The sequence below is a fragment of the Pleurodeles waltl genome, chromosome 2_1, assembly GCF_031143425.1.
Source record: "Pleurodeles waltl isolate 20211129_DDA chromosome 2_1, aPleWal1.hap1.20221129, whole genome shotgun sequence".
Taxonomy (NCBI): Eukaryota; Metazoa; Chordata; class Amphibia; order Caudata; family Salamandridae; genus Pleurodeles; species Pleurodeles waltl.
The window spans coordinates 707,798,197-707,820,587 of NC_090438.1; the positions used below are offsets into that span (position 1 = coordinate 707,798,197).

General features: G+C 45.1%; 1 protein-coding gene across 2 annotated transcripts in view; it reads left to right on the forward strand.

Moving 5' to 3' along the window:
* Positions 1–22,391, forward strand: part of LOC138267833 (N-acetyllactosaminide beta-1,6-N-acetylglucosaminyl-transferase-like) — a 135,621-nt gene that overhangs the window by 81,431 nt on the left and 31,799 nt on the right. For both annotated transcript variants that reach the window (XM_069217051.1, XM_069217058.1), the window contains exon 2: positions 10,686–10,772. In XM_069217051.1, coding sequence (XP_069073152.1) covers positions 10,686–10,772 — 87 coding nt within the window. The remainder of the gene's footprint in view (positions 1–10,685; positions 10,773–22,391) is intronic.

Genomic DNA, 22,391 nt, shown 5'->3' on the forward strand with positions numbered 1-22,391 from the left:
TGGCGGTCCAACGCTGACAGGCATCTTTCTTAGCAGCAAAAAAACAATTTACTACAGGGGTCTTACCTATGCCCTGATGTTGCTGGCCATGCTGAAAGTTGTCTGTGATCAACAAACTCTATTCTTTGACAGCCTGGAAGATGTATGTGACTGTCTGGAACAGAAATACTCAAACGCACGTCCTCCTTCTCCCTCAGAACAATCTTCTCAGGATGTGCGACGGCCTCCCCTGGCAGCGCCAGCTTTGAGCGCTCCTGACTAACATCGCCCAGAGTGGCCCCCTCCCCACAGCAGGCCTCGGCGGGTCAATGTGCTGGGATTGCAACTGTATCCTCCATTAGGAGGTAACAGCTGTTGTTGTATTCTAGTTCCTCAGTGAACTACGCTTCGTGCACTGTTTGCAACAGCACCCTGGCTCTTTTCCCATCTGTAACACCACAAACAAAATGAACACATGGACCTGTTGCCCACCACTATATTATGTTGTCATTCCCTCTTAGTACACTGCAATGGGTCTCATCTGCTAAACCCCACTGGCTATCACTTCTCCCGATAAGTGTACGGTTTACTCTATGCTGTGCTTTCTCAAAGTAGTTTCTTGTGCCACGTGTGCTGGGGTACTGCACCTTGCAGTTTCGTACTTTACTGTTCTGCCTTGCAGCCGTGTTGGCCTACTCCCACAGTGGTTTCACCCATCAATAACTTGTTAATATGTTCTTACAGTGTTGGTCCAGCAATCGTTCTTTGCTGGACCTAGTATTGGGTTATTGTTTTTTCCTTTGTTCCCATCGGGTGAATCCATTTTGTCTAATGTAGTAGAGGATGCCTGTTGTGGCCCAGTCAGGTATAATGCCTTTTTTACTTGAATGTCTAATGTTACATGCAAATATAAAATCTTCACCTGGATTGTCACGGGCATGGAATCTTTTCACAAATGATAGTGTCTTTTCCCAGCTCAGTCGCCATAGGGCCAATGTAGCTTACTTACAAGAAACACACATCTCTGCTGCTAAAACAGTCACGCTTCAGGTGAAATGGAGAGGTCAACTGTTCGCCATAACATATTCAACTTTTGCCTGTACGGTGGCTATTTGGTTAAGGGCTGGTGTACCATTTGAAGCTTGTGATACTTAAATAGATGTGAATTATCACTACTTTTTTGTCCGTGGAGCTTTAGATGGTAAAACAATAGTGTTGGGCAGCATCTACGCCCCTATTATGGAACAAGATGTCTTCCTGACACGTCTGTCGTATGTACTAGCTGATTGGTCACACTTCCCTTGGTTAATCAAGGGATGGGGGACTTTAATAAAGTCATGAACATACACCTCAGCCGCTCCTACCCTCATCTTCAAAATACTAGTCTGCTCAGACAAGACAAGGCCCTAAGTGAGTGAGTGGTAGATTGGTCCTTAATAGATGCTTAGAGGGCTCAAAATGGAGGGATGAGGGACTAATGCTTTTATTTCCCTCTCATAAACTACATGCCCGTCTGGACTGGATCCTGTGCCCCTCATCCTTGCAAGTGCAAATCACTGATATAATCTACTTGGGTAAAACCCTATCAGACCACAACCCTCCGGGATTGAATGTAGCCTGGGGCCCGATACCAACCCTTATCCCGGCAACTACACCTGTTCTATTGGAAGACATTGTATTTAAAAACACCCTCGCTTTCACCATTACCACTTATTTTTCTGACAATGCCGGCACCGCTTCATCTCTGTTGCTAGAATGGGAAGCATTTAAAGTAGTGATAAGAGTAGTGTCCTTTGCCACAATCACAGGGGCACGGCAGACGGTCCTACATGACCTTACACACATGAAAACACAATTGGAGTTACTCAAACATGAAACGGTGCATGATGGTACTCACATGAACAAGCTATAGGACACTAGAATTAAACATGCAGAACTTTTGGAAAGCCTGTGGGTCATAAACCATAATGGATATACCCAAACATGACCCAGAGAAAGAGACAGGGCAGGTATGCTCTAGCCTGGATGACTTGGCCGACACCTACACCTGTCCTATCGGTATTTACACCTGCCAATATTCCATGCACCACCCAATTGGATATGAATTCGGCTTTTCAGGAGTATTACACCAGGCTCTATGGGGACTGTACCCTCCAGTCTTCTACCAGCACTGACACCTTCCTTAGCACCTTACATTTGCCCCTGGTCTTGGCTCATCTTAGAGAAGAATTAGGGGCCCCTTTGTCACCAGATGAAATCAAAAAGAAAAAAGGGAGCACACTGCCTCACACTCAAGCAAAAAGTTAGCCCCAATGCATCATGGTAAATGCAGTCACTTCGTTTTGTGCTGAAAAAGTAATCAAAAGTCTTTCACCTAAGTAGGTGCAGCAAGTGCTGTGTATCTCTGGACACGTGTTTCTAGGTTTAGCCCGTCATCAGCAGAGAGCAGCCAAGTCTGTGGGGTTGCTTGAAATGCCGCCAAAAGTCTTCTCAGGTTTATGTACCACTCACTGGCGCACAGGTGCCTCTCCAGAGCTCGTCAGCTCGTTAGCTCAAGGGAGCAGTCATTGGACAAAAAGAAAAAAGGGAGCACACTGCCTCACACTCAAGCAAAAAGTTAGCCCCAATGCATCATGGTAAATGCAGTCACTTCGTTTTGTGCTGAAAAAGTAATCAAAAGTCTTTCACCTAAGTAGGTGCAGCAAGTGCTGTGTATCTCTGGACACGTGTTTCTAGGTTTAGCCCGTCATCAGCAGAGAGCAGCCAAGTCTGTGGGGTTGCTTGAAATGCCGCCAAAAGTCTTCTCAGGTTTATGTACCACTCACTGGCGCACAGGTGCCTCTCCAGAGCTCGTCAGCTCGTTAGCTCAAGGGAGCAGTCATTGGACAAAAAGAAAAAAGGGAGCACACTGCCTCACACTCAAGCAAAAAGTTAGCCCCAATGCATCATGGTAAATGCAGTCACTTCGTTTTGTGCTGAAAAAGTAATCAAAAGTCTTTCACCTAAGTAGGTGCAGCAAGTGCTGTGTATCTCTGGACACGTGTTTCTAGGTTTAGCCCGTCATCAGCAGAGAGCAGCCAAGTCTGTGGGGTTGCTTGAAATGCCGCCAAAAGTCTTCTCAGGTTTATGTACCACTCACTGGCGCACAGGTGCCTCTCCAGAGCTCGTCAGCTCGTTAGCTCAAGGGAGCAGTCATTGGACAAAAAGAAAAAAGGGAGCACACTGCCTCACACTCAAGCAAAAAGTTAGCCCCAATGCATCATGGTAAATGCAGTCACTTCGTTTTGTGCTGAAAAAGTAATCAAAAGTCTTTCACCTAAGTAGGTGCAGCAAGTGCTGTGTATCTCTGGACACGTGTTTCTAGGTTTAGCCCGTCATCAGCAGAGAGCAGCCAAGTCTGTGGGGTTGCTTGAAATGCCGCCAAAAGTCTTCTCAGGTTTATGTACCACTCACTGGCGCACAGGTGCCTCTCCAGAGCTCGTCAGCTCGTTAGCTCAAGGGAGCAGTCATTGGACAAAAAGAAAAAAGGGAGCACACTGCCTCACACTCAAGCAAAAAGTTAGCCCCAATGCATCATGGTAAATGCAGTCACTTCGTTTTGTGCTGAAAAAGTAATCAAAAGTCTTTCACCTAAGTAGGTGCAGCAAGTGCTGTGTATCTCTGGACACGTGTTTCTAGGTTTAGCCCGTCATCAGCAGAGAGCAGCCAAGTCTGTGGGGTTGCTTGAAATGCCGCCAAAAGTCTTCTCAGGTTTATGTACCACTCACTGGCGCACAGGTGCCTCTCCAGAGCTCGTCAGCTCGTTAGCTCAAGGGAGCAGTCATTGGACAAAAAGAAAAAAGGGAGCACACTGCCTCACACTCAAGCAAAAAGTTAGCCCCAATGCATCATGGTAAATGCAGTCACTTCGTTTTGTGCTGAAAAAGTAATCAAAAGTCTTTCACCTAAGTAGGTGCAGCAAGTGCTGTGTATCTCTGGACACGTGTTTCTAGGTTTAGCCCGTCATCAGCAGAGAGCAGCCAAGTCTGTGGGGTTGCTTGAAATGCCGCCAAAAGTCTTCTCAGGTTTATGTACCACTCACTGGCGCACAGGTGCCTCTCCAGAGCTCGTCAGCTCGTTAGCTCAAGGGAGCAGTCATTGGACAAAAAGAAAAAAGGGAGCACACTGCCTCACACTCAAGCAAAAAGTTAGCCCCAATGCATCATGGTAAATGCAGTCACTTCGTTTTGTGCTGAAAAAGTAATCAAAAGTCTTTCACCTAAGTAGGTGCAGCAAGTGCTGTGTATCTCTGGACACGTGTTTCTAGGTTTAGCCCGTCATCAGCAGAGAGCAGCCAAGTCTGTGGGGTTGCTTGAAATGCCGCCAAAAGTCTTCTCAGGTTTATGTACCACTCACTGGCGCACAGGTGCCTCTCCAGAGCTCGTCAGCTCGTTAGCTCAAGGGAGCAGTCATTGGACAAAAAGAAAAAAGGGAGCACACTGCCTCACACTCAAGCAAAAAGTTAGCCCCAATGCATCATGGTAAATGCAGTCACTTCGTTTTGTGCTGAAAAAGTAATCAAAAGTCTTTCACCTAAGTAGGTGCAGCAAGTGCTGTGTATCTCTGGACACGTGTTTCTAGGTTTAGCCCGTCATCAGCAGAGAGCAGCCAAGTCTGTGGGGTTGCTTGAAATGCCGCCAAAAGTCTTCTCAGGTTTATGTACCACTCACTGGCGCACAGGTGCCTCTCCAGAGCTCGTCAGCTCGTTAGCTCAAGGGAGCAGTCATTGGACAAAAAGAAAAAAGGGAGCACACTGCCTCACACTCAAGCAAAAAGTTAGCCCCAATGCATCATGGTAAATGCAGTCACTTCGTTTTGTGCTGAAAAAGTAATCAAAAGTCTTTCACCTAAGTAGGTGCAGCAAGTGCTGTGTATCTCTGGACACGTGTTTCTAGGTTTAGCCCGTCATCAGCAGAGAGCAGCCAAGTCTGTGGGGTTGCTTGAAATGCCGCCAAAAGTCTTCTCAGGTTTATGTACCACTCACTGGCGCACAGGTGCCTCTCCAGAGCTCGTCAGCTCGTTAGCTCAAGGGAGCAGTCATTGGACAAAAAGAAAAAAGGGAGCACACTGCCTCACACTCAAGCAAAAAGTTAGCCCCAATGCATCATGGTAAATGCAGTCACTTCGTTTTGTGCTGAAAAAGTAATCAAAAGTCTTTCACCTAAGTAGGTGCAGCAAGTGCTGTGTATCTCTGGACACGTGTTTCTAGGTTTAGCCCGTCATCAGCAGAGAGCAGCCAAGTCTGTGGGGTTGCTTGAAATGCCGCCAAAAGTCTTCTCAGGTTTATGTACCACTCACTGGCGCACAGGTGCCTCTCCAGAGCTCGTCAGCTCGTTAGCTCAAGGGAGCAGTCATTGGACAAAAAGAAAAAAGGGAGCACACTGCCTCACACTCAAGCAAAAAGTTAGCCCCAATGCATCATGGTAAATGCAGTCACTTCGTTTTGTGCTGAAAAAGTAATCAAAAGTCTTTCACCTAAGTAGGTGCAGCAAGTGCTGTGTATCTCTGGACACGTGTTTCTAGGTTTAGCCCGTCATCAGCAGAGAGCAGCCAAGTCTGTGGGGTTGCTTGAAATGCCGCCAAAAGTCTTCTCAGGTTTATGTACCACTCACTGGCGCACAGGTGCCTCTCCAGAGCTCGTCAGCTCGTTAGCTCAAGGGAGCAGTCATTGGACAAAAAGAAAAAAGGGAGCACACTGCCTCACACTCAAGCAAAAAGTTAGCCCCAATGCATCATGGTAAATGCAGTCACTTCGTTTTGTGCTGAAAAAGTAATCAAAAGTCTTTCACCTAAGTAGGTGCAGCAAGTGCTGTGTATCTCTGGACACGTGTTTCTAGGTTTAGCCCGTCATCAGCAGAGAGCAGCCAAGTCTGTGGGGTTGCTTGAAATGCCGCCAAAAGTCTTCTCAGGTTTATGTACCACTCACTGGCGCACAGGTGCCTCTCCAGAGCTCGTCAGCTCGTTAGCTCAAGGGAGCAGTCATTGGACAAAAAGAAAAAAGGGAGCACACTGCCTCACACTCAAGCAAAAAGTTAGCCCCAATGCATCATGGTAAATGCAGTCACTTCGTTTTGTGCTGAAAAAGTAATCAAAAGTCTTTCACCTAAGTAGGTGCAGCAAGTGCTGTGTATCTCTGGACACGTGTTTCTAGGTTTAGCCCGTCATCAGCAGAGAGCAGCCAAGTCTGTGGGGTTGCTTGAAATGCCGCCAAAAGTCTTCTCAGGTTTATGTACCACTCACTGGCGCACAGGTGCCTCTCCAGAGCTCGTCAGCTCGTTAGCTCAAGGGAGCAGTCATTGGACAAAAAGAAAAAAGGGAGCACACTGCCTCACACTCAAGCAAAAAGTTAGCCCCAATGCATCATGGTAAATGCAGTCACTTCGTTTTGTGCTGAAAAAGTAATCAAAAGTCTTTCACCTAAGTAGGTGCAGCAAGTGCTGTGTATCTCTGGACACGTGTTTCTAGGTTTAGCCCGTCATCAGCAGAGAGCAGCCAAGTCTGTGGGGTTGCTTGAAATGCCGCCAAAAGTCTTCTCAGGTTTATGTACCACTCACTGGCGCACAGGTGCCTCTCCAGAGCTCGTCAGCTCGTTAGCTCAAGGGAGCAGTCATTGGACAAAAAGAAAAAAGGGAGCACACTGCCTCACACTCAAGCAAAAAGTTAGCCCCAATGCATCATGGTAAATGCAGTCACTTCGTTTTGTGCTGAAAAAGTAATCAAAAGTCTTTCACCTAAGTAGGTGCAGCAAGTGCTGTGTATCTCTGGACACGTGTTTCTAGGTTTAGCCCGTCATCAGCAGAGAGCAGCCAAGTCTGTGGGGTTGCTTGAAATGCCGCCAAAAGTCTTCTCAGGTTTATGTACCACTCACTGGCGCACAGGTGCCTCTCCAGAGCTCGTCAGCTCGTTAGCTCAAGGGAGCAGTCATTGGACAAAAAGAAAAAAGGGAGCACACTGCCTCACACTCAAGCAAAAAGTTAGCCCCAATGCATCATGGTAAATGCAGTCACTTCGTTTTGTGCTGAAAAAGTAATCAAAAGTCTTTCACCTAAGTAGGTGCAGCAAGTGCTGTGTATCTCTGGACACGTGTTTCTAGGTTTAGCCCGTCATCAGCAGAGAGCAGCCAAGTCTGTGGGGTTGCTTGAAATGCCGCCAAAAGTCTTCTCAGGTTTATGTACCACTCACTGGCGCACAGGTGCCTCTCCAGAGCTCGTCAGCTCGTTAGCTCAAGGGAGCAGTCATTGGACAAAAAGAAAAAAGGGAGCACACTGCCTCACACTCAAGCAAAAAGTTAGCCCCAATGCATCATGGTAAATGCAGTCACTTCGTTTTGTGCTGAAAAAGTAATCAAAAGTCTTTCACCTAAGTAGGTGCAGCAAGTGCTGTGTATCTCTGGACACGTGTTTCTAGGTTTAGCCCGTCATCAGCAGAGAGCAGCCAAGTCTGTGGGGTTGCTTGAAATGCCGCCAAAAGTCTTCTCAGGTTTATGTACCACTCACTGGCGCACAGGTGCCTCTCCAGAGCTCGTCAGCTCGTTAGCTCAAGGGAGCAGTCATTGGACAAAAAGAAAAAAGGGAGCACACTGCCTCACACTCAAGCAAAAAGTTAGCCCCAATGCATCATGGTAAATGCAGTCACTTCGTTTTGTGCTGAAAAAGTAATCAAAAGTCTTTCACCTTCTTAGAGAAGAATTAGGGGCCCCTTTGTCACCAGATGAAATCTGCACAGCCTGGAACGGATGGCCTACCCATCAAATTTTACACCACATTCACGTCCCGTCTTATTCCACAATAGGGGAAACTTTTTAATGCCTTCTTAGGCGCTGGTCCCCTTCCACCTACATCACAGCAAGCCCTAGTTGCATCCTTACTTAAACCTGGCCATAACCCTGAAGGCCTATCTTCCTGTGGGCCGTTAACCCTTCTGAACACATAATACAAAATACTGAGGAAAGTACTGGTGAGATGACTGCTTACCTTGTTGTTTATTTTAATACACGCCGATCAGGGCGAACTTGTTCCACGGTGAAACACATACCTAAATATCCAACGCCTGCACCATGTCATGGAAGTGGCAAAGGAACACTAACCCACAGTGAGCTGCGTCTTCCTCGATCTCCTACAAATATTCAACACATTGGGGTAGGAATGCATGTTTGCAACATTAGCCTCCTACATTTATTCATTGGGTCAGACTCTTGTACAGTAACCCACTGCTAGAGCGAGGATAAGAGCATGCATCTCAGCCCATTACCCGATATTCCATGGGACCAAGCAGGGATACCCACTGTTGCCTCTTTTATTTGTTTTAGCAATGTAACCCCGGGCACAAAGCCTTAGGCAAATGTCTGGTGACTGGGGCATACCACTGGGGTCTCAACTTCATGTAGTCTTAGTGTATGCAGATGATAGGATAATGTATGTTTGTGACCTTACTAGAGAGCTAACAACTATCTCTAATTTACTTCACTCGTTAGTTAACCTGTTTGGCTTCTGAGTCAACCACGCTAAATCCCATGCAATTTTATTCCAGGAATTCATAGTCCGCAATACGGTGCTCTTGGGTGCCTAAAAAATACATGCAGCACATCATACATTTTGAAACTTGGGTATCCAGATCTATAGAACCATTGCGGATTTATTAGGCGGTAACCTAATGAAAGCCATCACATTGCTAAAATCATTTTTCGGTGACCCTGCCTCTGTCGGTGGCAGGCCATCAGGCACTAGCTAAAATAGTAATGTTACCCCGTCTCCTGTACTATTTTGTTAATTAGCCCGTCATTGTCCCCTCCACGATTTTCAAAATACTCAATTCCTTACTGATTGAATTGACATGTGGCATGGGTTGGCATCCTTACGATGCAGTTGCCACCCGGAGAGAGGGATGGGCCCCCCAGACTTCAAAGATTACTGCTTCATGGGGCAAGTGGAATGATTATCCTACTGGCTAGCAGGATTTCACTTAGATGAAATCGGTTATAGATCACGCATATACAGTACACAGATTGCTATTACCAGGAGTGATGTGATTCCCTCACCAACCGTTTTTGCTTAGCAATGCGTTAACATACTGGCGATGTGCTCTCCAATATGCCAATTTGCCCCCAAATGATGCCCTAATATCCCATTGAGAGGTCTTCCCACACCATTGGCAATGCTCAAATTGGTCCAGTTGTACCCCCTGAGAGATCGAAGGGAGTTGCCACAATGGGGGGCCTTGTACGGAAGGCATATTAATGACCCATCAAAACTTTACACAACTTCCTGGTTTGCCAAGCTCCCTGTTTTTAAACACACGCCATTCTAATTCGATATGTCCGTACCCATTGGACACAGACGGGAAAAGTACTGGATACCTACACACTAATTCAAGCAGTAAATGAGATGGTTACTGGCAGGTTCTTAGTCAAGTGGTTATACAGGGGTCTACATGCCCATTCACTTACATTCCTAGAGCCTGTACGAGAGAAATGGGAGGAGGATTTGAATGGGCTTTACATGATAAGGAAATGGCATACTCTCCTCGAATAACCGAGCAAAAGTTCCTACAATTCGCGTTTTAAATTCATTAAATTTCCACTCTTACACAGAGCATATAAAATGTCCATTAAACTATACAGATTTTCCCCCGCAGGATCACACACTCGCCCTATATGTTAAGCAGATTCTGCAGAACATATGTTATGGGCATGCCCCTCACTAACATCTTATTGGGCAGATATAAATGATGCGCTTTACTGCGATTACGGATGTTACCCACTGGGATGATGTTGAAAACGGTCTCCTGGGCCTGTACCCTAGACCTAAGATTTTTAAAACCACGGCACAGTTTGTGGACTTGGCGCTTCTTTTGGACAAACACCAGAATGCCAGATGTTTGAAATCCCCTGGCCCGGCCCTTACATCGAGCTGGCGGGACGAGGTCATACATTGGGGTACAGCCGAAAGTTACGCATTATGCAGAGAGCAATATCAAGGATTACATAAACACCCTATTGCACTGGTTTGAGATGATCTGTTAGAAACATTCAGATCCTAGGAGGACAGTGAACAATAGATATCAGCTACATGACAACATCACAGCTCCAACATGTATGACGCCTGACTTTTACCAGGGACATTAGTACACACTGTAATATGCACTCTTCTTAGTCATTCAGACATATAAAAGGATACCACTCATACTAATTTGGTATTAGGGGGACGTGGATGACTGATGGCAGTTTGGGGTTAATGAAGGGGAACGGGGGGTCACGTTATGGTTTCTGTTTTGCTTATTTGTATTACTTATTTTTTCTGCTGGTCTATGTGAAGCCTATACATAGTTTGGAGTATATCCACTATGGTGCAGTTTATTCACCTTTGTTCACAGAAGATACTCACTATGTACTATTCTGTATGATCCAAATACACCATATGACCATATTTGTAATGTAAATGATTTCTTTGTTAAAGAAAATGTAATTAAATATCGGAATAGAACAGGGTATTCATAAGTGGTAGGTCAAGAAATTGAAGAAAACGTGTTATCTTTTTTTTGGAAAAGCAAAATCAATTGTATTAAGTAATTTCTACATTACTTTAAAACTTACTAGGCCAGAAAGGTATAATGACCCGCTCACTTTATGACATAATTTAATACTTTTTCTTGTTTGACCCAAACCACAGATTTCCCTGGATCAATGCCAAATGCTGGATGGGAAGGTGATCTCAGAGCCATTAAATGGAGACAAACAAGTCATGATGGTTGTCATGGTAACATACAATATATGAATATGATATGATTTGTTTAACAGAACAAAAAGCATTGTCAAAGCTAAGGTGTTTTTTCATCAATTTGTGAGTGTCTGTGTTGTATTGCTGGGTAAGTAAATACATTTTAGAATAAACAGTTGGACAGATGAGTGAGTGCAAGGATGAAGAAATGAGTGAGAGAGGGAGTTACTGCTGTGAAGTCTGACTGGGCTAATGATTGTGTGTCTATTTTAAAAACTCTCAATAATCCTGTAGGAGTTATGCTCAGTCTGCAGAGAACTGAAAGTCTTTTCTCGGCTGACCGCATGAACGACGTCGGGCCTGCCTATATTAACATCACATCACATCAACATTAGCATCACATTCCATCGACCCACCAGAGAGCTCCTCTCAGCCAACATTGCCCTGGCCTACGTCTCCTGCATCTGTCGGAAGTACTTCGGTCGCTTCTCCATCTCTCACCTCGTTGCAAAGTCCTGGAATGATCTCCCCATCCACCTGTGCACCTCCTCTTTTCTGGAAGACTTCAGAAGACAGCTTAAGACTTGGCTTTTTGACCACCACCCCCAGCCGGCCATGGCTTGCAGACCTCCCCAGAGCCTGGAGAGCCCCTGGGGTGACAAGTGTGCCTTCTGCAAATCTCCATGATTGATTGAATGATGGTTTCCTGAGCTTGCAGACTGTTATGTGTCTGTGAAAGAAAGTAAATACAATGCCTGCTATTTGTCCCATAATACACTATATAGAAGAAGAAATGTGGGCACTTTATATTCTGTGCAAAAAATACTTATCCTCATAGGCACTGGAGGAACGGGTGCGGAGGGTGCTGCAGCTCCCCCAAAATAATCATGTTCGAGTTCAGAAGGTGAATGAGGAATAAAGAAGACTTTAAATTTTGCTTTCATCTTGTCATATTTGCTGTGTGGTCAAAGACAGAGGTCAAATGTCAGACAGTTTCAAATGAAAAATTGTTCCTTATTCTTTTAACATGGAGATTGGTGTTTACTTTTCCTTCTCTGACTGTAAAATGAGAGGATTTTTTAAAAGTGAACTATTTGACAATCTTGTTGTGGTATAGGGATTGTAAAAGGAAAGGCTGAAGAAAGGTTATTATTACACAGATTTAAGTACCTGTAAATGAACTAACTGTAAAATGTCTCAAAATATATGAGCCGTTCGAAAAACATACAAGAGGCACCTTTTTTTGGAATTCTGAATTGTGATGAAAACAAAGATATTAACAGGATCAACACAAATATACATTTCCTGGAGATGCACAAATGATAAATATTTGCTGAAATCCAATTTCCACATATGAACTTTTGTGAGTTAAATAGAGTTATCAGTAAAAATGCACCTTTGCGCATTTAGAGATCATTTTAAATGGAAAATGACTGCAGTAAATGACAGTGCACTACCACACCATGCTTTAGGAACGTATTTGGGATAGTGTGCTCTACAATGTGCTACGAGCTACGTGCTACACCTGCACCACTCACCTCCTGAATGATACATTTGTTCTTTGTGTGATGCTTTGATTTTTTATAGTCACTCTAATTTCAGTAATGTAACACTGATGGCCTCATCCCCACTCTGAAAATTGTTCTAACACCACTGCTTATCCTAGCATATAAATGTGTTTTATTTTTATTTTACATGCACATTATTTACTTGTTAATTAAAACAAACAACTGTCAGACATCAAAGTTAAAACGTTTGACACAGCCAAGCGAAATATCCACTGAGTGTACTTTTCACTCCGATAACTGCATATAGCTGTCTCTAAAGTTATCTAAAGTTTTTTTTCACAAAAGAGGGAAGGGGGACCAACTGCTTGAGAACAATCTTGTCAGTCAGACACAAAGATCTTTAAAATTTACAGAAGATGTGTCTCCTTATAATGTCGAACCACCACAAATGCAGGATCTGGATCAGGCCTTTTTTTTCAAATTGTATGTGATCAAACATGTGTAAAATATAAATTCATAATAGAAGAAAAAAGAAAAAGGAAGGGAAGGGAAGAGCCAGAAAAAGGGATTATAACCAAACAACAAGAAAATATAATTCGAAGCATTTCATATTTCATGCCCCATATTCGTGGGAAGAGCTAAACAATCACAGACAGAAAAGCAAAATCTAACACCGAAACATGGGCACCCAGATCCGATTTAAACATTTAGCCCTTTTTCCCACTAAGCTGAAGAATCGGAACCTCCCTCTCCCAAACCTGACCTGATATGGCCTTTTAAAAGGACTGCATTTTGAAAGCAGTAGCTTCATTCAGATACCTCCCATTTTTAGGTTGAGTACGCAAGTGGTCCCTGCCTGTTGTAATCTATCTGTGGGCTTTTAACCACAGCCACTGCACACCCATTACTTTCCTCGTTTGTGGGCTTGCCTTTCAAAAATCCTTTGATATCATTGGTAAATGCTTTATGTTTGTCCATCTTTGGGGCAGTTTTGTCACTGCCTTGGTCACCAACCCTGTTACATGGATAATTGCATGTTTGTTGATATGTTTGACTGCAAGTGAACATCTTTTTCCTTTTGTGTCTCTCCTTCGCGCTCATGGCGGCCGTGGTGCTTTAAATCGGCTCGCTTATGTCAAGTGTTTTACTTTTCATTTTCAATTTATGTGACAAGAAAAGTCCCGTTAGGATTTTACAATGCCAATAGCTCTAACTCGAGGAAACGCGAAACCCATTGCATTGAAAAAGCTTGTTCTATTTTGGAGTGCAAATAGTTTGTCAGCAAATTGATGAAGCCATAGGGAAATAATTTATGTGTGACTTTAAGTGCCAATGTGTTTTTGTCTTTCAGGTGAACTAGAAAGTTATGGCTTATCACTTTACGACTGCCCTCACATCTCAAAAGAGAAAAAAAACACCCTCCCTAAGGGAATGCACCCAATACAATAAATGCCGGTTTAATGGAGGCTGCTAGCTGCAGTCAAAATATGTAATATAACACATGCACCTCTCACAAAGAAATCACCCTGCTCCTCTAACAGTTTTAATGTGCTGGCTGAAAGGAGTTGTCATTGTTGATTTCTCCATAAAGAGAAAAGCCAGGAGTATTTCTACAAAAAAGTGGAAGAAAGTGGGCCTGGTGCAGAGACGAGAGAACCACCCTCTCCATGCAGGAAGGTTTGGAGGGGTAACAATAATGAGTATGGCCCATTGCTTAATTTTAGCCAGTGGTTTCAGGTGCGGGCACCAGCCTTATTTTCGAGGGCCGCACTTCGTTTTCTGCATCAGGCATTTACTAAGAGCAAAAGACACATATGGGAAAGGCGAGGGAAGAGAAAGACAGAAAAGCATCACAAAAGGAGAAAGCAGAAAGCTGCAAGAGTGAGCTGGAGGGACAGGGAGTGGCTGTAAATGGATTAAAAAAGCCTGAGATGATTTTAGGATTATGCTATCTCAGTATTCTCTGATCACACGTTTAAATGGAGCAGCAGCGTGTTTCAGAAAATAACTTTGACCACTGGCATGTTTTTATTTACAAATTAAGCACTGGTCTGGCCAGTGATGCTGGAACTATTATCAGAATGGGGGTGCTGGCATCAATGTTACATCACTTAAATCATAGAAACTGTGAAAAATCAAAGCATTACACAAAGAACAAGTATAAAAAATACACTAAGCAAGAGTGATAAAGGTATAGTATGTAGTTGGTGGTGCATTCTGGAGCACACTGTAGCAAATATTTTACTAAAGCGTGGCATGGTAGCGCACTGTCGTTAACAGGTAGAACACTTTTTATTGAACTGGCCACTACATTTGCATAAATGTATAGTTTTCTGATAAAACAATATAACGCACAAAAGAACATTTGAAAAAATCGGTTTTCACCTAATATTTACCATTTGCTTATCCCCATGTAAAGTGTTTTGATTTGTTTTGATCCTATTAAAGTCTTTGTTTTCATCACACATCAGAAATACAAAAAGTACCTCATTTAGGGTTTAATAACTGCTGATATATTTTGGAATTTGTTGATTAACAGGTATTTGATTTTTTGTGTTAGAAAAATGACATAATATAGCCTTTCCTTTCACACTCCCTGTACCCAAGCAGGAATGATTCATAGTTCACTTTGCAAAACCCTCTCATTCGGAGAAAGTAAACACCAATCCCCGTGTCAAAAGAATAGGCAGCATTTTGTCAGAAGACATAACCTCACATTTGACCATTGAAGCCCAGCAAATGTGACAAGATAGAAAGAAAATTAAAGGTATCTTTACTGCTTATTTACCTTCTGAATTCCAGCATGGTTATGTTGTGGGTGCTGCAGCACCCTCCACAGCCCTACTACCAGCGCATATGAGTTTGCCTGTTGTGAAGTTGCTTTAAAATTCATATGCTTTCAGAATTTCTTAATTGGTGATTGTGTAGTCCCATCACCTAGTACTTGTAGTTTGGGGTGATAAGCAAGGTGGGAAGTAGTTTGCCTGCATGGCAGGTATTTTTCTTTAAATTCCATTCCATAAACTGGCCAAGTTGCCTGTAAAATGAATGTTGATGATTTTCTATAAACTATTTGTAGGGTACAAGCTATAATTCTGTTGAGAATAGCACAAAGGAAAATGTCAATAAGAGGGTAATATCTGATTTGCCGCCTATTATGGTCAGATGGGGAATAGATGAGCGGTATTGACCAAAGGGTTCTTAGGAGTGATGATTCAGCAGCAACAAAGCTATTGTTTGGAGTGAGGCGCTGAAATGATATATACAGGCATATGGTGGACATGATGTGGGTTATGGGGGCACGTGTGGACTTTCCTCTGGTGTACAGTTGATTTTGAGGACATGTTTGTTGTGGTTGAGCCGGCAATTATGAGGGGTTGCTTGTTGGCAGATGTGGAGTTCGAGACTGTGAGAAATTGGGTTGTTGGTTGACTGGGATGTGGGACCTGAACAAGCAGCAACCACAATTCTTGTCAGGGTAAGTCACAAGCAAACCCCAAATTAACCTGTGCTCACCCTCTGGTAGTTTGGCTCAGAGCAATCAGGCTTAACCTAAAGGCAATGTGTAAAGTATTTGGGTAAACTGTAAAATAGTGCTTAGAAGCAAGAAACACCAACCAGGGATATTGTGTCACACTGGACCAGGACAAAATCAAAAGTTCAGGCCGACCACGATGGAGAACAGGCAGTCTACAGGGACCAGTTATGCCAGTGGGATCAAACTACCGTAAATCCTGGTTTCTGAGTGTTGCATGGGTCAGAAGCAAAAATGTGTTGTGCAGCCGACGTGATGCGTAAGTTCTCAGATGCAGCGTGGCTGTGGTGCGAGATCTTGCGCATCGACATCAAGAATCCTGTCGATGAGGCTTGTGATACGAAGACCAGTGTCGAGGATGCGTGGCGCAGTCAATGTGATGCGTTGGTTCCAATCAATGCAGTAGGGACGACGCAGAGGTTCATCGTTTCTGTCGAGGCTACCATTGAAAAGGGGTGCGAGGAGCTTGCGCTGGGGATAGCACTGCGAAGTGGCAATTCTGAAGATGATGCATCAGTCCCAAGATGCAAGGTGCAGTGGCGATGCAAGTCTTGTTGTGTCGGTTTCAATCAACGCAGTAGTGGTGATGCATTGGTTCTGTTCCTCACAACAGCTGCAATGGATTGGTTCTGCTCCTGTAGGAGAGGATGAGTCAGTTTGACTGAAGCAAACACCTAATACCCCCTTCCAAGGGACCAGGACTGGGGTGGCACCACTTGGAAGGGCAGACTCGCAGATGCCAGAGTCAAGGTGCAGGAGCAGGGTGGGTGGAAGTCTTTTATGTCTCTGAGACTTCAGATCAGGAGGCCAACCAGCTAGACCTTGGAGTCGCTCTGGGCGCTGGGTTGGAGAGATGCAGGTCCAGTCCACCTCACTTCTAGGCAGGAGGGCAGCAGGCAACAGGTCAGCACAGCAAAGCAGGAGTCCAGCAAAATAGTGATCCAACAGAGTGGCAGTCCATCAGCACCACAGCAGTCATTCTTCCTGGCAAAGTATCCACAGGTCCAGAAGTGTACTGAATTTTTGGTGTCAGAGGTCCAGTACTTATACCCAGTTAAGCCTTTGATGTGGGGAATATTTCAAAACATATATACCTTTTGTTGGAAATGGCCCTTCTGCAGGGTTATCCCCAGACTTTTTGCCTTCCTCCTTCTCTTTTTCGGACCTCATTTTTGCTGGTTTTTAGACTCTGCGCACTTTGCCACTGCTAACCAGTGCTAAAGTGCATATGCTCTCTCCCTTTAAACATGATAACATTGGATCATACCCAATTGGACTATTTAATTTACCTATAAGTCCCTAGTAATGTACTGTATGTGCCTAGGGCCTGTAGATTAAATGCTACTAGTGGGCCTGCAGCACTGGTTGTGCCACCCACTTAGGTAGCCCCTTAACCTTGTCTCAGGCCTGCCATTGCAAGGCCTGTGTGTGCAGTTTCACTGCCACTTCGATTTGGCATTTAAAAGTACTTGCCAAGCCTAAAACACCAATTTTTCTACATATAAGTCACCCCTAATGTGTGCTGTAGGTAACCCCTAGAGCAGGGTGCTGTGTGGGTAAAAAGCAGGACATGTACCTGTGTAGTTTATATGTCCTGGTAGTGTAAAACTCCTAAATTCGGTTTTACACTACTGTGAGGCCTGCTCCATTCATAGGCTAACATTGGGGCTACCCTCATACATTGTTGAAGTGGCAGCTGCTGATCTGAAAGGAGCAGGAAGGTCATATTTAGTATGGTCAGAATGGTAATACAAAATACTGCTGCCTGGTGAAGTCGGATTTAATATTACTAATCTAGAAATGACACTTTTAGAAAGTGAGCATTTCTTTGCATTTAAATCTTTCTGTGCCTTACAATCCACGTCTGGCTAGGTTTAGGTGACAGCTCCTTGTGCATTCACTCAGACACACCCCAAACACAGGGTACTCAACCTCACTTCCATACATCTGCATTTTGAATGGGTCTTCCTGGGCTGGGAGGGTGGAGGGCCTGCTCTCACACAAAGGACTGCCACACCCCCTACTGGGACCCTGGCAGACAGGATTGAACTAAAAGGGGACCTGGTGCACTTCTTAGCCACTCTTTGAAGTCTCCCCCACTTCAAAGGCACATTTGGGTATAAAACAGGGCCTCTGCCCTACCTCATCAGACACTTGCTGGAGAAGAAACCTGAACCAGAAACTACATCCTGCCAAGAAGAACTGCCTGGCTGCCTAAAGGACTCACCTGACTGCTTTCTACAAAGGACTGCTGCCTTGCTGTTGCCCTGCTGCCTTGCTGAACTCATGTCTGGCTGTAAAAGTGCTCTCCAAGGGCTTGGATAGAGCTTGCCTCCTGTTCCCTGAAGTCTCAGGACCAAAAAGACTTCTCTTTTTCATTTGGACTCTTCGTGCGGCAAAAATTTAGACGCACAGCTTGCTCCGCGGCAAGAAAATCGCCACACACCGACGCTGATCGACATGACACCTTCGGGCGACCGGAACTTCGACACACGGCCTCGCAAGGACAACGCCGACTTCCAGAGGGGAAATCGACGCAACGCCTGCCGTGAGACCGAGAATTCCACGCACAGCCTCCCGGAATGACGCGCAGCTGGAAAACAAGCCGAAGAATCCACACACAGACCCCGGGACATCTGGTAATACCCGCGACCCACAGAAAAAGACTGTCCGCGCGCCAGAAAACGACGCACGACTTCCCTGCATGAAAAAATAATGATGCAAGTCCGTGTATGCAGAGGAGAAATCGACGCACACACCAATTTTCCACGTATCTCTTCTTCTGCGGCCCTTTGCGGAGATTTTCCACTTTAAATCAGGTACTTTGTGCTTGAAAGAAACTTTGTTTGCTTTTTAAGGACTTAAGACACTTCATATCACTTTTCTTGTGTTATCTTTACAAATTCATATTGCATCTTTGATCATTTTGACCTACAATTAACTTGATAAATTTTATATATTTTTCTAAACACTGTGTGGTGTACTTTTGTGGTGCTATATTGTGTTATTGTATGATTTATTGCACAAATACTTTACACATTGCCTTCTAAGTTAAGCCTGACTGCTCGTGCCAAGCTACCAGAGGGTGGGCACAGGATAATTTTGGATTGTGTGTGACTTACCCTGACTAGAGTGAGGGTTCTTGCTTGGACAGAGGGTAACCTGACTGCCAACCAAAAAACCCATTTCTAACATTGGTGATTAGCGGTGAGGATAGGACTTGTATTTGTGCAGTGACATACAGTAGCTAAGTATGTCACTACCTACCCACAGTTGAAGGTCAACTTGATTTTTATCTCTTTTTGCAAATTCGTTTTTCCTGACAATTTTCAAAAACTAACTACAACCTCAACATGTCTCTGACTGGGTCTCAAGTAGGAGACTTTGACCTAGCCCTGTTGGATACATATATGGTCAAACAGCTAAGAGGGTTCTGCAGAGTGATGAGAGTACCCACCCAAGGGGCCTCCAAAAAGGAGGACTTTTAAGTGGCGCTGAGGGCCTGGGCAGAAGCCCATTTAGAGGAGGATGATGAGGAAGAGGAGCCAGAACATGGTCCATCAGAGGATTTGTTGCTATCAGTGGATGATGTAACCGCTGCAATTGTGCCCCCTTCCAGACCAGGGAGCAGTATCTCTGTGCAAAGCCTGACCGCAGAGGAAAGGAGAGAAGAAAGGGAGTTCCAATTGCAAATGGCAAGACTGAAAATTGAAGCCAAACAAGCTGAGGCTGAAAGAGCAGCCAAACAGGTGGAAGCTGAAAGAGCTGAAGCTGCAGCTGAGAGAGCTTTGGCTGAAAATAAACTATTGTTGGCTCATGAACTGAGCCTCAAGGAGCTGGAGATCAAGGCGAGACAGTCTGAATCCAGCAATAATGGTGGCAGCATGCAGACAGGACCTGCTGGAGAAAATAAGGTTCGTATACCCAAAAATGTGGTGCCAAGTTTTGTGGTGGGAGATGACATAGATAAATGGTTAGCTGCCATTGGTTCCTGAAGGGCAATGGGGGGTAGCTATGTGGGGTTATGTGCCGCCATTGGGGAGGGACATACTTCTCACATTTGATCAACCTGATGAAAACACATACCCACTTCAGAAAGCCACTTTACTTGCCAAGTTTGGGCTGACCCCTGAGGGATACCGTCAGAGGTTCAGGGACAGCACCAAACAAGCCACACAAACATGGGTAGATTTATTTGACTTTTCCAGTAAGGCACTGAACGGATGGGTGCGGGGCAACAAAGTAGATAATTATAAAGGGTTATATGACTTGATTCTGAGAGAGCATATGCTCAATACTACTTTTACAGAGTTGCACCAGCACTTGGTAGATAGTAAGCTGACTGATCCCAGGAAGCTTGCTGAGTAGGCGGACCTCTGGGCTAGAACCAGAGTGTCCAAAAAGGTATCTGGGAGGAATATGTGACAGAACAACTAGGTCCTAAACAACTATAGCCTAAACCACTACTGCTAAACAACTAAAAAGTCTCTACAACTAAGTACTGAACAACTACTGTCTAAACAACAATTGTGCCTGAATAACAATTGCCTGAACAACTACTACATATTTATATATTCTAAACAACTAATAAACCATAAAAACCAAAAAGAAAATCTTACCTTATAATTAGTTGTTCAGGCAATTGTTATTCAGGCACAATTGTTGTTTAGACAGTAGTTGTTCAGTACTTAGTTGTAGAGACTTTTTAGTTGTTTAGCAGTAGTGGTTCAGGTAAGTAGTGGTTTAGACCTAGTTGTTCAGGATGTTTCCCATCTGGGAGTGACCCCGAGAAGGGTGGTTCCGGTTCCCCCGACAGAGTGAGGGGGAGGTTAGAGATGACCCAGACGAGTCCCAGACTAAGGGGGGAGGAAAGGGTTCCCATACCCCATCTGAGAAACAGGGTGGTGGTTCTGGTGGGCAGTGGCCCAAAGCATCCCATTCCCAACCCCGCTGCTTTGAGTGTTCCCAGCTAGGACACAGGAAGGGGGACTCTGTCTGTCCAAAGTACTAACCCAGTATGGGGACCTCTACAGGGGTGGCCCATGTGGCCGTAGGGGAAAGTAGTCCCCAGGGGCAGGTCGTAGACCATGCCTTCATCTCCTTTAGTTGGGAGGTGGACTCAGAGGGTAAACTGGTGATCCCTGAGGGTGGGAGTCGTCACTTCCACCAGGTGGGAGTGAATGGGAACCCAGTCACCGCTCTGAGAGACACAGGGGCTAGTCTTACCTTGATTGTGGAGAGACTAGTGTCACCAGAGCAGTACACCGGACAGGTGTGTAGAGTGACTCCAGCCATTGGGGAAGATTTCTTCTGCCCCATGGCCCGGGTGTCTCTAGAGCGGGGTGGGGAGGTGACCCAGAGGCGGGTCATAGTTAGTCCCCAGCTGCCCATTGACTGCATTCTGGGGAATGAGTTTCCCTTAGTGTCAGGAGAGCTGAGAGGGTTGACCCCTACGGGGGCCCTGACAGTTCAGATGTCTGGCAGTACCACTCCCCAGAGGAGGGTATGTAAGCCCAGATGGGGAGGCACGGTGAGGAATGACTCACCCCTGGCCTCTGTTCAGCTTCAGGGTACAGACCCTGGGCTGAGTGACCAGTATCAGGGACCCACCCCTGACCTGGTGAGAATGGAGAAGGGGTACAAGACCCCTGGGGCTACTGCCCCCCATTCTGGGATGCTTCAGGAGCCCCTTGGGAGCTCCCTACCAGCCCCCCAGCTGGGGGAGAAGCTCATCCAACAGCCCCCCTCAGGGTCTCCACTTAGCAGTGGATGGTCTGGGGCCTGGCTCATGACACTGACAGCTGTCAGTGGCCACTGTTGGTTTCTGTCCTTGTGGGCAGAGTTTTCCCTGGGTTGGGGATAGAAGTCAGACCCAAGGAATGGAATGGACCACATCACTTTGTTGGCCATTGTGGTACTGTCTGCATACTGGGATACATCTGTAAGCAAATTAAAGTTAGGAGCTTTACAGATGGGGTCCTCAGGTGATGAGAAGGGTTCCCCATGGGCCAGTTCAGTGGCCCCAGAGAGTATAGACAAAGAAGCCTCACTGAGTTCAGAAAGACGTAGATATGGCAAGTGCCCCTGCAGTAGCAGGCCATTGTCCATGTTCTATCACCTTAAGCAGGGAAGTCCGTCAGAGTGTTGATTAATCTACCCTGGCTTTAGGCTGAAAGAGGGATATGTTGGAAGTGGCCCTTCTGCAGGGTTATCCCCAGACTTTTTGCCTTCCTCCTTCTCTTTTTCTGACCTCATTTTTGCTGGTTTTTAGACTCTGCACACTTTACCACTGCTAACCAGTGCTAAAGTGCGTATGCTCTCTCCCTTTAAACATGGTAACATTGGATCATACCCAATTGGACTATTTAATTTACCAATAAGTCCCTACTAATGTGCCCTGTATGTGCCTAGGGCCTGTAGATTAAATGCTACTAGTGGGCCTGCAGCACTGGTTGTGCCACCCACTTAAGTAGCCCCTTAACCTTGTCTCAGGCCTGCCATTGCAAGGCCTGTGTGTGCAGTTTCACTGCCACTTCGACTTGGCATTTAAAAGTACCTGCCAAGCCTAAAACACCCCTTTTTCTACATATAAGTCACCCCTAATGTATGCCCTAG